At 36.0% G+C, this 15725-nt stretch overlaps 1 protein-coding gene across 1 annotated transcript; it reads right to left on the bottom strand.

Annotated features, from left to right (window-relative positions):
- Positions 1 to 8383: 8383 nt before the first annotated feature.
- Positions 8384 to 15257, bottom strand: LOC143415631 (Fc receptor-like protein 5). The gene is made up of 5 exons (XM_076880943.1): positions 15250 to 15257; positions 14149 to 14228; positions 13773 to 14036; positions 13448 to 13693; positions 8384 to 8508 (listed from the first exon to the last, which is right to left on the bottom strand). Exons 1-5 carry the CDS (start codon positions 15255 to 15257, stop codon positions 8384 to 8386), a joined length of 723 nt encoding a protein of 240 aa, XP_076737058.1.
- Between the last annotated feature and the right edge of the window lie 468 nt (positions 15258 to 15725).

Below are 15725 nucleotides of genomic sequence, written 5' to 3'. Positions count from 1 at the left end.
GATACTGTCAAAGGAAGTAACACCTCAAATCCGATGAAACACCTGGTGACGCATAGCCTTTTTTTTTAAATCCGTATTTGCTATTTATGTTCCTATTTTCCTATTTCAGTTAGAAGACCCAAATGCCATGTTCAGATGGAAATTTTAGAATGTTGTCTGGTTTTAAACCTTTCAATCAAAAAGATCCCTCTCAGATGGATTAGCACAAGCTTTGATGCAGGTTTTCTTTGTTAAATAGGCAGAAAAGTGAGTCTGTTGGAACATAACGGCTCTGTAACATGTAACTACTTTAGCTCTGAGAGCCTCTGGTGGTCAGCTTTAAACCCTGTGAGGCTGCTCTAACAGACAGGATGGACATCTAATTATTCATTCTCACTTAAAAAAAATGTTTAACAAACCCAGAGAGTTTATTTGACAGGAGAAACGTCTGAACGTGGAAACATTCATCAAGTCTGACTCGAAACATGCCTTCTTTTTCCCTCATGTCTCATGGTAGCAAATTTGAATGCCCTTCTAAGTCATTCAGATGTCTTTTTGGTGAAACTGAATTTAATATTAAAACACTTTAGATACTATGAAAAAAATATTGAAATGAATGAGTCATTATAAAAAGGCCACACAAACTCTGTTCTTTCCTTATATCTTGTATTTCCATGTATTTCCAAATTACGATGATCACATGTCAATGGAAAATTGTATTTAGTAGTCAGTATAATCTTTTAGTGATATAAGTTTGCATATGGTAGAATGCTGCATGTAATCATTTGTGTGTAGAAGTATATAGTTGGTGGCATATTGAAAGAATGTCTCATCCTAGGGTGTTCACCCCACATCCTGGGAGCATGAGAGAGGTCGTACCTTGTTTTATTGTTTTACGGTAGGATTAACGTAACTACGTCTGTTCTAGTCTAAGTGCTTGAACTGCTGGACTTCCTCACGGTGTTATCTAGGGTGAACCATCTAGGGTGGGGGAGACTACCCTCTTCCTGACCAAGGATGTTTGACCCTTTGATCAGAACACACACACACACACACACATTGGAACTATAAAATAAAGACCGGGGCAGTCTCTGAGCGCGAGTCCCTGAGCCCTCACTCTCGTGCGAGAGCTCAGAGCTGCCCTTGCTAAGCAACAAGTAAAACTGTCTGTGTTTCTCTTCTCTGAGTCTTTACTGAAGAAGTGTTTTATAACATTTTCCTTAACATCACCTGTTTTCCATTTTCCAAGTAAAATATTAGTCTTAGTGTTCACTTGGTGGCGGAGATGATTGTTTGTAGAAGTGTGACAGAACTGCGTGCAGTACTCACCATCCTCATGGTGCCTTTGTGGAAACAGGACATTAGGCGACCACCAGTATAATATTAAATATGTGACATCTGAAAATTTAAGGTTTTCCTACTTGAAAAAATTAGATTTTTGTTAATTAATTTCTATTTGCAGTTTTTTTCTGAGTTCCATCTTGTTGCTCTTAACAAGAATGACGTCCAAATATTTCTGCCTATTTTAGGCCCTGAAATATAATAGCATCAGAAGTAAGGAGAATATAGTTCACTAAATTAAAAACGAGTTTCAGATTTCAAATGTGGAGAAAAATTGGTAGCTCAGTCACATCGAAATATTCTTGTTCATTTCAGTAGATCACAGCCTTCGAGAGAAAATAATAGTATTGTTTCAGTGACATTGGAAACATTTTTATCAATTTATTTTCATACATTTAGCTTTGACTAACAGAATTATTTGCTCATGAGCCCAGTTATAGCCAAGTACTGTAAGCAAACCCATCCGTTCGCTTCCACTTATCCTGCAGGGTCACAGAGGGGCTGGAGCCTATCCTGTCACGATCCTGGGTCTTATGACCCAGTGTTTTGAGTTTTAGTTCATTTTGATGTTTATAGTATGTTTAATCTCATTAGGTCTCCTATGTTCATTTGCTTATTAGTTCCCCCTTGTGTTTCCAACCCATGTTAAGTCTCCCCTGCTCTTCATGTGTTTCATGTCTGTGTCTCATTATGTTTCCTATTTTATTTTGAAGAGATCTTGTGTTTTTATATTATGGATTATGTTTTGAGTCCTTTGTTGTACTGTTTCTTGTTTCCTTAGGTCTCAGTTATGGTTATCATCGGTTTAGTTCTTTGGCTTTGTAATATGGCTTCCCTGTGTTCCATGTTGTGTCTACTGTGACGTTTTTGTACCATGTTTCAGGTTCCTATGTTCCGTCTCCGCAGTTGCTGTTAAGTTTACATGTCTAGAGTTCAGTCAGTATGTTTCCTGTTTTATTTTGAAGAGGTCTGGTGTTCCTGTGTTCATCGTGTTTAGTTTTACTCTTCCACTGTGACGTCGTTATGTTCATGTGTCAGCTGTTTCTCCATGTGTTCCCACTTCCCTCATTATCCTCTTGTGTGTATTTAGTCCGTGTGCTTTCAGTCATTCTTTGTCAGGTCGTCTGCTCATCCATGTCACAACTTCAGGTATCTATGTCAGTTCACTATGTTTAAGGTTTTTTCATGTTTAGTTTTAGTTCACCCAGGTTAGGTTATTGTTTAGTTTCACAATGCCCTTTTGTTTGTACCCTCTTTGCTAGCCTCAAACGGCTTTTTTTTGTTAAATCCACGCCACGTTCAGTTTTTGGTCCGCGTTTGAGTCCTCTTTTGCAAACACATACAGTCTGCCCCAGCCAGACTGTGACATATCCCAGCTGTCTTAGGGTAAGAGGCAGGGTACACCCTGCATAGGTCACCAGTCTGTCGCAGGGCACAGAGACAGACAACCATTCACACTCGCATTCACACCTATGGGTAATTTAGAGTTACCAATTAACCTATCCCCACTAACTGCATGTCTTTGGACTGTGGGAGGAAGTTGGAGAGAACCCAGGAGAACATGAAAACTCAACATGGACTTTTTTTTTTTCTCATTATTAACTGTGTTTACAAAATCCAGAGTCGACTGACAGGAAGAATCTCTGAATGTGGAAATATTACTTACCTCTGACACACGCAAATGGACTGTAAACTGGAATGCAGTTCAGCAGGTTTTGGGTGAGCTAGTTTCTCGGAGGCTCCTTAGCTGCAGTGACATTTTCTTGTGTGTCATCACCTGATCAGCATCGCTGTCATCATCCTGCTTAAATCGAAACATTTCCTCCTTGCATTGTTTCCCTCATGTCTCTGTACAAACTGCAGTAACAGTAAAGTTCAAATCCTCTTCATCTCGCTTGTTCACAGACGTCATTTTATTTAACTAATAAAAATAAATGATAACAATAAATAAAATATGAATGACTCACAATAAACTGGACACACAACCTCTCTCTTTGCCTTGTTTCCTGTGCGTCCATGTATTTTTACACATTACAATGAATCACCAGTTTCACATTTTCTAAATAATCTATAATGACATTAGATGTACTTGCACAGAACTGTATCATGAATGTAACATGCAAATTAACATCTGTTGGGTATATTTTCTTTTTTTTTTCTTTCTTTTTTTTTTTTTTTGCCTGTCCCATTTGGTTCTTTTTCCATCAGAATTATTGTCTAAAGGCGAAGAAAGATGCCCAACGGATTTACTTTACCAAATTGACCATCCCAGCCTTGCTGCAATGGTCTATTTGATTCAACTTTTGTTTATTTTATTTTCACTTGGTATATTCTTACTCTTTTGCACAAAAGACTGACTAAATACTTTTTTGCCCCACTGTATATTCTTACTCTTTTCTCATCAATGCTATGTTGTGTACGTGCTTGGCTCTCTCTCTGTGGATCATAAATAAGTATGTCTGTGTTTCTTTGTGTGTTTTTTTTCTAATGAGGATATATATTTAGTTTCTTTTCTGTGAAAATGTGATAAAGATCAGCATTACCCATGATCACAGTAAGTTCACTGGAATCCTGCTCATCCAGTTCCAGAGAAAAACAAACCAGCTCATAGCTGATCATTAGTTATTTGAAATCAAATACCGAGCACACATTTCTGATGTGTTTCTTTATATGTGAAATAAAATTGACCTTAAATCAGACTTTATGCCAGTTACCAGTTCAGTAAAGTTCTGCAGATCACAATTTTTTCCAAAAACTGCTGACATTAAAACTGAATAGACTATCTGCATCTACACAACATATTTAAATGAAACTGCACGGCTGCATTGGTACTCCAACTTCCTCCCACAGTCCACAGACATGCAGTTAGTGGGGTTATGTTAATTGGAAACTCTAAATTTGAATGTGTGAATGGTTGTCTGTCTCTGTCTGTGACAGACTGGCGATCTGTCCAGGGTGTAACCCTGACAAAGATAAATAGAAGAGAGTGGATGTAAGCGTCACATGGTTGGACTGTTGGAGTAGATGAAAAGTAGATGACCTCTGGCTCAGAAGTGAAATCAGTTGACCTCTGAGGTGTTCCTGCTTGAATAAATGCTGCACTGTAAACCCGAATGTTCAAAGTAATTAAATAGATTAAATAGTGTATACTCAAAGTCTTTAAAAAGTTCTGTTAACTTAAATATGTCAAGTTCGTGTAACATGTTCTTCTTTTTGAGTAAATGAAACTAATAATATTTGATTGAATTGAACTATTTCTATATTAAGTAAGCATCACTTAAAATCACAACTTAAGCACAACGTAACACAGATAAGTTAGGACATATAAGAATGGTAAAGCCCTGTTATTTTTTGTTGTTTCAAGTAGGTAGGATTTAATAATAAACTTAATTTATGTAGCACATGCTAAAATACAATAAAATCTCAAAGTGTTTCACCAAATAAGTAAAATCAAATTGTCTTAAATGCATTAGTGGAAGACAAAATGTATTTATTTTAATATTCATTGTTTTATCAATGTATCCTACATATATATTTTTAATTTTAATTAATTAATTAATTTTTTAATCTCTGATTCACCCTCCAAAGAGGAAGGCGGCGCTAATGAGCATTAATACGAAACACAGAAGAAGTAAAGGTATATGGGCGGGAACAGCACCAAAGAGGCAACAGGGATGACTGGAGAAAGTTGGACCTAATGGCAGCAACCCTGACAAGGATAAATAGAAGAGAATGGATGTAAGCGTCACATGGTTGGACTGTTGGAGTAGATGAAAAGTAGATGACCTCTGGCTCAGAAGTGAAATCAGTTGACCTCTGAGGTGTTCCTGCTTGAATAAATGCTGGTCAGTAGTTTCTTCAATTTCTCTCAAAACATAACTCGGAATATTTTTATAATTTTAAAAAGACAAGCCTAAAGTCACAGTTGCTGCTTGACTAAGAAATAAGAATTTCAAGTTACAATTTCACAGTTATTTTGTAAGTATCACAAGACCAAAGTGACTGTTGGTATTTCTCCATAAAGTCCATCAGAAAAAGATTTTTAAAGATTGACGAGAAAATTCATAAATGAATCTGCATTTCACTGAGACATGAAAGGCTCTAGGGGGCAGTGTATTAAAAAAAGTTGAATAATATTCATCGTTTAATGTTTAAAATCCTGCTGTATAGGCATTTTTATATAAACCATCAGCCGCTTAAGTAAATTTATTTATTATTTTATTTATTTATTATTTATGAATTTTATTTTAACATTTCAAATGAAAGCCCCAGTTGATCCCTGGGACACGCACATAAGCGGAAGGAGAAATAGTTCCCATATCAAATATTGCTTAGACTTGATCTTTTTTGGTAGTTTTACTTGCTTCTGTTTTCTTTCTTAGTAATGAAAGACAGATTTACTTCAAATCATTGAGGAAACACAACGATCTTCTAATATCCTGATCCATAAGGTGAAACACGACGATCGGATGTTTCGGTATCAATACGCAGACAACTATAAAAACACCTTTAAGTTACTTGTATTTTGTTACATCATCCTGCATTTCGGGATTGCTGACAGTAAGTTAAGAGGTTAATACAATTAACTTGATATATTTCATCTCATTCTCAAAATGCTAATCTTAGGTTACCTTATATATTCATTTAATATACAATATCCTGCTACAATCAGCCGACGTGAGTTCGTTTGCAGGGAGAAGGAAAATGGTGGTGAGGTCTGCAACTTTTAATGAGTGGAGATAATACTGAGAGGCTGAGAGTGTGTTGGTAAAGTGTAAACTGCATCAAGGATAGAAAACAAATCGCCATCGTGAATTCAACTCTGTGTAAAAATCTACAAAAAGAGCACGCTAACACCAAGTTAACCAGAAAGAAAATTCTTACAGATTTGATTTCCTTGAATTAAAACTCTTCAAACAAACACACTTTGTTCTTTTTAGCCGCTGAATGATGTTCGTGCTGTTTTTAGTCTGTTATCAAGGTTAAGCTGTTTGTCTGTTCTTTGTTATCTCCTGAGTAGAGGTGTGAATCAGTTAGAGACAAATTTTCCATCAGCGCTTTTTCTCAAACCCACAGAACCACACGACAGGAACGACATGTGACAAGTTTACTGATGCTGCAGAGGAAGCAGACGACAGCACGGTGCCACGCTTATTTGATTTGATTTGATTTTATTGATTAGCATTCAAATTCAAATCTCAGTGAAAACAGTGAAAAAACAAACAAACAAACAGTGAAAACAGAACAAAAATCTACCATAAAGAAAGAAAGCATGAGACAAGGCTAATCAAAAGGTATTGGCTGAAGCATTTGCTTATTACGCCAACCCTTTTCACAAAATATCTTTTTGTATGCAGCTCCTGTACACAGGGCTTGAAGAAAATAATAAAACAAAGCAAAAACCAAACAAACAAACAAACAAACAAAAAAAAAACAAAGAAAAAAAAAAACTTTCCACCTTAGATAAGTAACTACATCAAAGCAAAAGAATCAAGAGGTTGTTTTTTTTTTTTTCCTTCTCCTTTTTGCTCTTTTCATTCTTGATTTATATATTTTTCTAATACTCTATTTTTAAACATATTTTTAAACAAGGAAAATGAACTACACCTTTTTAAATCACTGTCATAACTATTCCACAGGTTAACTCCTCTAACAGAAACACATCTCTGCTTTATATTTGTCCTTATCTTGTTTTTTTTAAAGAAATCTGTTCCCCTTAAGTCATATTGACTCTCTCTGACTTTGAACAGCTTCTGAGTACTGGGGCAAAGCAAGTTATTTTGTGCTTTATACATTATCTGTGCCATTTTATATTCAACTAAATCATAAAATTTCAGGGTATTCAGATTAATAAACAAAATGTTAGTTGGTTCTATATAGTTTGATTGGTTTATAATTCTTATAGCTCTTTTTTGTAACTTGAAAATAGGAAGAGTGTTCGTTTTATATGCATTACCCCATATCTCCAGACAGTAAGTCATATATGGAAGCAACAGAGTACAATAAAGTGTGTATAATGTTTTTTTGTTCAGGACATGCTTTGTTTTATAGAGAATAGCAATGGTTTTTGACATTTTTGTTTTCACGTGGTTTATATGAGACTTCCAACTCAGCTTATCATCAATTATCACTCCAAGAAATTTATTTTCGTACACTCTTTCAATTTCAATTCCATTAACCCTTATTTTAGATACAGTTTTCATTTGTCTAGTGCCAAAAATAATCAATTTTGTTTTCTTTATATTTAATGATAACTTATTTACATCAAACCAGTTTTCTAATATATTTAACTCCTTTTCCGCTGTAGTCAGAAGCTGTTCTAAGTTTTTACCTGAGCAGTACAGAGTGGTATCATCAGCAAACAATACACATTTTAACAGTTTGGAAACACTACATATATCATTTATATATAATATAAATAATTTAGGGCCCAGCACAGAGCCCTGAGGAACACCACAAGTTACCTTCAACTGCTTAGATTTTACATTATTGAATTCGACATATTGATATCTTTCATCCAGGTAACTTTTCATCCACTTGTATGCTATCCCTCTTATGCCATATCTCTCTAGTTTATTCATTAATATAGAATGATCAATTGTATCAAACGCCTTTTTTAAGTCTATAAAAACACCAACAGTATATTCCTTATTATCTATAGCATTAGATATCCCTTCAACAAGTTCCATCACTGCCATTGAAGTGGACCTTTTCACTCTAAAGCCATATTGGTTATCACTTAGGAGATTATGCTTCTCAATATATTTATCAAGTCTATTAACAAATAACTTTTCTAAAATTTTTGAGAACTGTGGGAGTAGTGATATTGGCCTATAATTGGTAAACTGACATCTCTCTCCGTTTTTATGGATTGGAATAACTTTTGCTATTTTCATTTTATAAATGAAATGAAGAAAAAGCAAAGTTACTGAGGACATTTAAAGTAACGCATTACATTTATATTTTTAATTACTTTTAGTTAAACTATATACAGACAGACTTATACAACCACAGAGAGTGTACATTATAATGAGAAGACACAACACAATATAACAAATAAGTATTACAAGTCAAATTCCTCAGGTCTGATGCGCTGTGTGGACCAGTTAGAGACCAGCAGCTGGATGTCAGTGGTTGGACTGGACGACTTCAGTGAAGAGTAGACGATGTCTGGCTCTGGTTTAAAGTCTGAACACAAACACACACAGGTCAACATGAGAAGAATAAGCAGCTCTGAAACTCTGTTATGTTTATGTGAAGTAAACTGACAGAATGGGGAGAGGATTTAAAACACTTTTAAAATTTAAATTTACATTTGTTGTTGAGTGTTCAGACGGTGAGGGAGACATTGTTTCTGAAGTATTAAACTGGTTACAGGAGAAACCAGTGTTGGGTGCAACGCGTTACTTAGTAAAACTATCGGCTGCTGTTAATAGCACGAGTAATCTACTGAAGCACCTGACACGAGAGCATAGACGAACACTGAGTGATCCTTGTTCATCATCCATGGATATCACCGCAGCAAAACCTGATTTTACTTCAGCAGCACAGAAAGCATCTGAAGGTGAGCTTAAAAAAATGATTGCAGGCTACATTGTGGAAGAGATGCTACCGCTGCCCACTGTAGAGTCTCCGTCTTTAAAAAATGTATTTACTATTTAAAGAGTTTAATTTCTATTGTTTGCCCACTCAAGGTTTATATGGATTTTAAGAAGTATTTAGTTAAATTACTTATTGAGTAATTAAGTTACTTTTCAGACACAATAATTAGATAAGTATTTTAAATACAATATTGATTAAGTAATTAGTAATTTATTACTTTTTTAAAGTAAAGCTTCATTTATGTGAGTTCAATTTAAATTAAACTGAAACTTTTGGGGAATTTGAATAAGTTTCAGTATTAAGTATTATAAAAATGTTTTTTTTCTACACAGTAAACATGAAGCCTTATTGCCAAAATCTTTAAATCAGTAAAGCATTACTGTAGTTATAATTCAGAATATAATATCAATGATATGACTTGTTATATTTGTGCACAGATTTTCAACCATATGAGAAGGAAAAACATATTTTATCACAAGGTACAGACTCACACTTTGTCACACTGTGCATTATGGTCAGCACTGTGATGAGAGTTTGCTGTTTGTCTCCATTTATCAGCTCAGTGGAAACAGCAGGGGAGCTGCTGTGGTTTTAGGACAGTTTGAGGTGCTGAGGTGTGGTTCATTTACATTTTACTTAAAGTCTTATTTTCATGCAGAGTTCTAATGTCATCTTGTCTTTTACTTGATAAAAAGTAGAATAAAGAGTTCTGTTTTTATGTTTTATACAAATGTTCATCATCCAGTGATGACAAATTTACTGCATTGAGGTTGGTTCATGACATCTGCCGTGCATAAATACATCCTGATGACAGGCATAACAACAACTCAAAGTGAGATGCTGTGGCCTATCATAAGCTCTGATGATCTTCTTCAGCTGTTCTATCACAAGCATAAAACAGATTTAGTCATAAATGCAAATATAATGTTTGTATGTGTGGAACAAAGAACAGCTCATTAACCAGCGTCCTCACACACTGACCGGAACAGGATGTTATGCAAACTATAAAATGATTCAAATCATACCAGTGAAATACAAAATTGTGATATATATGTGAGCAGAACTGATCTAAGTTTGATTCTGTTTGTACACTAACAGTCCTGCATGACAACCTGAGCTGATGAAGTATTTTTATCTGACAGAGGAAACATGACGACCACAGAGCTGTTAGTTTCTGTTTACAGACTAACCACAGGCTGAAAAACCCATGCAAAGAACAGCATTCATTAACATCACCTACAAACTCAGAACATACAACTCTGTTATGTCAGCCAAAAGTGGCCTGAGCATAACACGGCTCTTCTCTCTCCTGTATCACACCCTTTACTTTCTCAGGCTCTCTGCTCTCTGTTGGCCTCTTCATCTCTTCTGGCTTTAGGTGGACCAAAAACACTGGTGAGAACAAGTCCTAGAAGACAAGACTACCAGGTCAATGTTTACCAGGTTTAAAGATATTTCAGACTTTAATGTTGAAATGAAATCGATAAAAAGTCTGTCCCGTTACAGAAGAAGAGTGATTATTATGAACAATCACTGATTGTGAACTGGGAAAAAGTTTTGAATGTTATTTTGTCAAAGACAGAAACAGTGCTGCTAGGACAGCTACATATTGCAAAGTAAAAAATGCATGAATTATGTCAAAGTTGCCAAATTCCAGATTGTAAGAGATGCAGCTAATCTATCAGTACCAGAAGTCTATATGATATCTTCCTGAGTAAATACAACTATGGCATGGGGTTTTTTTTGTCTCCTAAAGTGTGGACAGACTGTTGTGGACATGAATACAAGGAACAGTAATGTAATAAAGTCAGATAAAAAGATATAAGTCATAAGCTCTAGTTTTACTTTCATTCTTGGGGCAAATTCTGCTGATCCTATACTTTTGTACTTCGACTTATGTAACATTTTAAAATCAGACCTGACATACCAGTGAAAGGGTTTGGACACATTTCTCATGAGATCATTTCAGTAAATATTATGACACAAATGTACAAAATACATCTCTTTTCTTCTTTTCTTTTCTTCTGTCCTGCACAGTAAACATTTAGTCAGATCGCAAAACTCTCGATGACAGTAAAGCATTACTGTAGAATGTAACAGTTACAATTCATAACATGATACCAGTGATATTCTGAAAGTGACTAAAGAGCAGCTGTACCTGTTTGTCCATAAACGATGTCTTCAGTTCTCAGGGCTGAGTGGACGGGAACAGGATCACTCTCTGTACAATGAAACACACACAGAGGAAATCACTGCAAATGCTACAAGTTATAAAAGTGTTTTAAAAAAAGACAACAACTTATCACTGCTTCTTATACAATGAAAATATTTCCTAAACATTTCATCAGTTCTTTTTTGTGTGGATAAGACCACACTCGTTATATTTGTTCATTGATTTTAAACAATATGAGAAGAAAAAACACATTTTATCAGAAGGTACAAAACAGACCCACACTTTGTCACACTGTATATACTGTACATCATGTTTAACACAGTGAGGAGAGATCCTTGTTTGTCATCATTTTTCAGCTCAGTGGAAACAGCAGGAGGAGCTGCTGTGATCTTAGGATAGTTTGAGATGCTTCGGTGCAGTTCATTTAAATGTTACTTCAAATACGATTTTCATGCAGAGTTCTAATGTTAGTTGTTAGTTGTTAATGTTGTCTTTTAATTGATCAAAAATAGAATAAAGAGTTCTGTTTTCATGTTTTATACAAATATTCATCATCCAGTCATGACGAAGTTTTTGCATTCAGCTTGGTACATGATGCACTGTTTTCCTGTTAAGCAATTCATCATGTTTTTCCTGTACAAATACATCCTGATCACACGCATAACAACTCTAAGTGAGATGCTGTGCTCTATCATAAACTCGCTCCATCTTCTTCAGCTGTTCTATCACAAGCATAAAACAGATTTAGTCATAAATAGATATATAATGTTTTACATGTGGAACAAAGAACAGCTCATTAACCAGGGATCCTCACACTGGGGCAGGACGATAAGTAAACTATAAAATGATTCAAACCATATCAGCATGTGAGCAGAACTGATCTAAGTTTGATTCTGTTTGCACACTAACAGTCCTGCATGACAACCTGAGCAGATGAAGTATTTTTATCTGACAGAGGAAACATGACGACCACAGAGCTGTTAGTTTCTGTTTACAGACTAACCACAGGCTGAAAAACACACAGCCCAACATGCAGAGAAAAACACTCATTAACGTCAGCTACAAACTCACAACATACAACTCTGTTCTGCCGGCTAAAAACAAATCAGCATAAAACTCCTTTTCTGTCTCCTGTCTCACAACTTCCAGCTTTCTCAGGCTCTCTGCTCTCTGTTGGCCTCTTCATCTCTTCTGGCTTTAGGTGGACCAAAAACACTGGTGAGCACAAGTCCTAGAAGACAAGACTACCAGGTCAATGTTTACCAGGTTTAAAGATATTTAAGACTTTAATGTTGAAATGAAAATGAATGAAAACTTTGTCAAAGACTGAAACAGTGGTGCTAGTGTAGCTACATATTGTAATGCAACACTCAGAAACGTTTATAATAAAATATGTATGAATTGTGTTGAAGTTGCCAAATTCCAGAGTGTCTGTGATTATCAGTCGATGCATCTAATCTATCAGTATGAGAGGCCTATGTGATTTCCTTCCTGAGTAAATACAGCTATGGCATTAAGAAATCCTACATGACCTCTTTGAGTTTTTGCATTAAAAAGCTTTTCAGAAAGCTTTGCATCTGAATCAGAGATCAAAGTCACCAATGTTTGAACTTGTATGAGATTTTTTGTACATAAGTTATTGTATTCGTAAAGTTGTGTGACTCATGCACAGCAACGTGACTAGAAGACCCCAAACAAGAGGTTGAAAAATAAAAATAAAAAACTGACGTCACTTTAAAATCGAGACGAAGAAATTGGAAATGTACATATAAATGTAGAAAATACATATAATACAAGGAATATTTAAGGAATTTTAATTGTGTTTAACACATTAGTTTAAGCTCAGTGAGTTCACAGAGTTTTATCTTTTCTTTCAATATAAACATGAACACACAGCATATTAAACACTACCTCTGCTTCTTCTGATTGGCTTTTGTTGATGACTTGAGATTTTCTGTCACCGTACGTGATGTCATCTCCAACGTCTCCCCCATCAGCTGAAATGAGCCAGAATGAAAAGTGAAATGATTTATTGTGTCATACTGTGAGAAACATATTAGTGAATATCATTTCAGAATAATTTACTGTGAAAAACAAAGTCTGAGTCTCACCTTCAGTTTTCCTGTGAACACATGGTCTCCCTAACAGAACCAGTAACACCAGTAAGAACCCACAGATCGATTTAAGAAATGACAGCACAGAAAGAGCAGTGGAGGACAGTGATGGAGGAGAAGTGCATGTAGGAGGAGGTGTGGTGGTGTGTTTGTCTAAAATAAAGCAAACACAGTCATTAAGTTGTCGTCACATTGTGAATGTTGAACCTGCAGAAACACAGACAGGTGAGTGTGTCACCTGTGACAGTGATCCAGCTGGATGGAGACTCTCCATGACCGCTGATGTCACACTTGTAGAGGCCTTCATCAGACCTGGAAACATGCTGGATGGTCATGTGACCTGTAGGCTCTTTTCCGATGAAGACGCCATCTTTGAAGAAAGCAGCTGTGAGGTTGGAGGGAGTGGTCTTTGTTTTACAGAGCAGAGTGACGTCATCTCCCTCCATCACAGGGAGGACAGGACTCTGCAGGATCACTGATCCACCTCAACACAGAGACAAACTACAGCATTTCATCCATTTACACACAGCTTCATCAACACTAACTCCACACACTCAGCTTACCAGTGACTGTCAGGTTAACCATGTTACTGATGGGACCCTCTCTGGACTCACACCAGTAAACTCCACTGTCATGAGGTGCTATTACACCAATCTTACAGGAAGAACCAGCTGGTTTTCCCCACCCATCTCCACACTGAGTCCTCTGTTGTTTGCTTGTGTTTCTCCTCAGAGTCCATCCAGCAGAGCTGTCGTCCTCCTCACAGCTCAGAGACACAAAGTCATCTTCAAAGAACTGAGAGCTGCTGGGACTCACAGTCAGACGAGCTGTGAGGGTTACAATGAAAAACCAATGATCTGTTGTGAAACATGAACCCAATCAGGTCATATCAATGAACATTTTTTCAGGTTTAAACTGTGACAGAAGAAGGTTACTGACCTTGGTTTGTTGTGCAGCTCAGCAGTGAGATCAGAACTAAAGAGGAAAGGTTGGTTTGAGTTTTCACAAACACATCAATTCTTCATCAATCAGTCAATCAATCAAGTGATAAGTCATATTATCTCCTGTACTGCTGTGTCCAATAAAGAGAAGAGATTCTGTGCTATTGGGTTTATGCTTCATGTCAAAATGTGAAACTTTTGTATCTTAATCTGGGGAGAGAGGAATTTTTGGTTTATTATTAAGCAGGAAAGATTTTCAGTTTTTGCATTGTTCTACTTTGTTTTCATGCTGTAGCCTTTTTGTATGCACTAAAAGACAGCATGTATATTATTAAATGTGTGTTCACTGTGCAGTTTTTTAAAAAAAACACTAAATTGCTAAATTCAGTTTTTCCACAAATTGTTCATTTGTGTTAAGACGGCTAAACGTGCTCTTCACAGCTTAAATGCTGCTTTCACTTTCTTGTTTATGTCATTTTTTTTCACCCGTTATAAAAAATTTCAAGATCCAATATTCAAAGCGTTAATTGCCATTTCGACAGATCATTTCTCTGTGCAATGAAATTCTTTCTTTGCTGTCCATATACAAATACAAAGTTAGGCAAGGGTTAAAAGAGCAAGATGAAATAAAAAAAAAGGTAAAGGATAAAAATAATGAAAGATAAAGAAACAAGTACAATTTAAATAATTTAAACAAAAATTTAACAATTTAAAGACGTCTTTTACTTACTGAGCAAACAGCACAGAGAAGTTTCTTTCATTGTTCCTCTCAGTGATGTGATGTGTTTTTCATTTACAGTCTGAAGACACGAGAAAAATAATCCCTTCCCTCTTGCTCTGTGTGCCCCCCACCGACCTCCCACCTTTTTTTTTTACCTTTTCTGATGTAGGTGGGTGGAAAAAACGAAAACAGAAAATATTTTTTAATCATATAACAAGACAGTGAAAATACTTTATAAAACCAGACTGTCCTCCTTAAAAGAAAAAAGAAGAAGAAAAACCTCTCAGCCAGCTGCTCCAGCACGTTTTCATGACCGAACCATACGTTTTGAAATTAAGCGACCTCTAGCGGTCACAGAGGAAAGGACATGTAAATTACATATTCATGTTTCGTCGGTAAATGTCAAAGAAATATTGAAATGTGGATTTTCTCTTTTTTTTGGTATTATTATTTTTCTTTGTTTGTCAGCTGTGTTGTGCTGTTTATCCCTCTGCATTTCTATCTCACCTTCCTAGTAATCTACACTCGTACAAAAATATACTGGAAGCTGCTCAGAGACAGCTTTGACTGCACATCAGCTCCTGCGTCTCTGCCTCATCTGACTCTATGGAAAATTTACTGTGACTCTAGACCAGAGAGCAACTGGAAGGTTGGGAATATAGACTGGATATTTATATTTTATTGTTTTCATATAATATCTCAGCGACCAGTCCAGCACGCAGCCATGTGTAAAGAATAATGTCATGCCAAGCAACTTTTCACTAGTGGGCACTTAAGCACAAACAGATGTGACTCACAGAGTGAGGAGACAGTTTCAGCAATTTTACACATGAGTAAATCCCTCAGACTGTACA

The sequence above is a fragment of the Maylandia zebra genome, unplaced genomic scaffold (assembly GCF_041146795.1).
Source record: "Maylandia zebra isolate NMK-2024a unplaced genomic scaffold, Mzebra_GT3a scaffold02, whole genome shotgun sequence".
Lineage (NCBI taxonomy): Eukaryota > Metazoa > Chordata > Actinopteri > Cichliformes > Cichlidae > Maylandia > Maylandia zebra.
Note: the sequence above shows the minus strand (reverse complement) of the source record. Positions and strands in the feature narration are given on the sequence as shown.

Excerpts from the sequence above, each read along its gene's own strand:
- LOC143415631 (XM_076880943.1), bottom strand. Across the intron at positions 13,694-13,772 it reads GGTTAACCTGACAGTCACTG|GTGGATCAGTGATCCTGCAG; the intron begins GTAAGCTGAGTG and ends CTCTGTGTTGAG. Across the intron at positions 8,509-13,447 it reads CAGCTGGATCACTGTCACAG|ACTTTAAACCAGAGCCAGAC; the intron begins GTGACACACTCA and ends GTTTGTGTTCAG.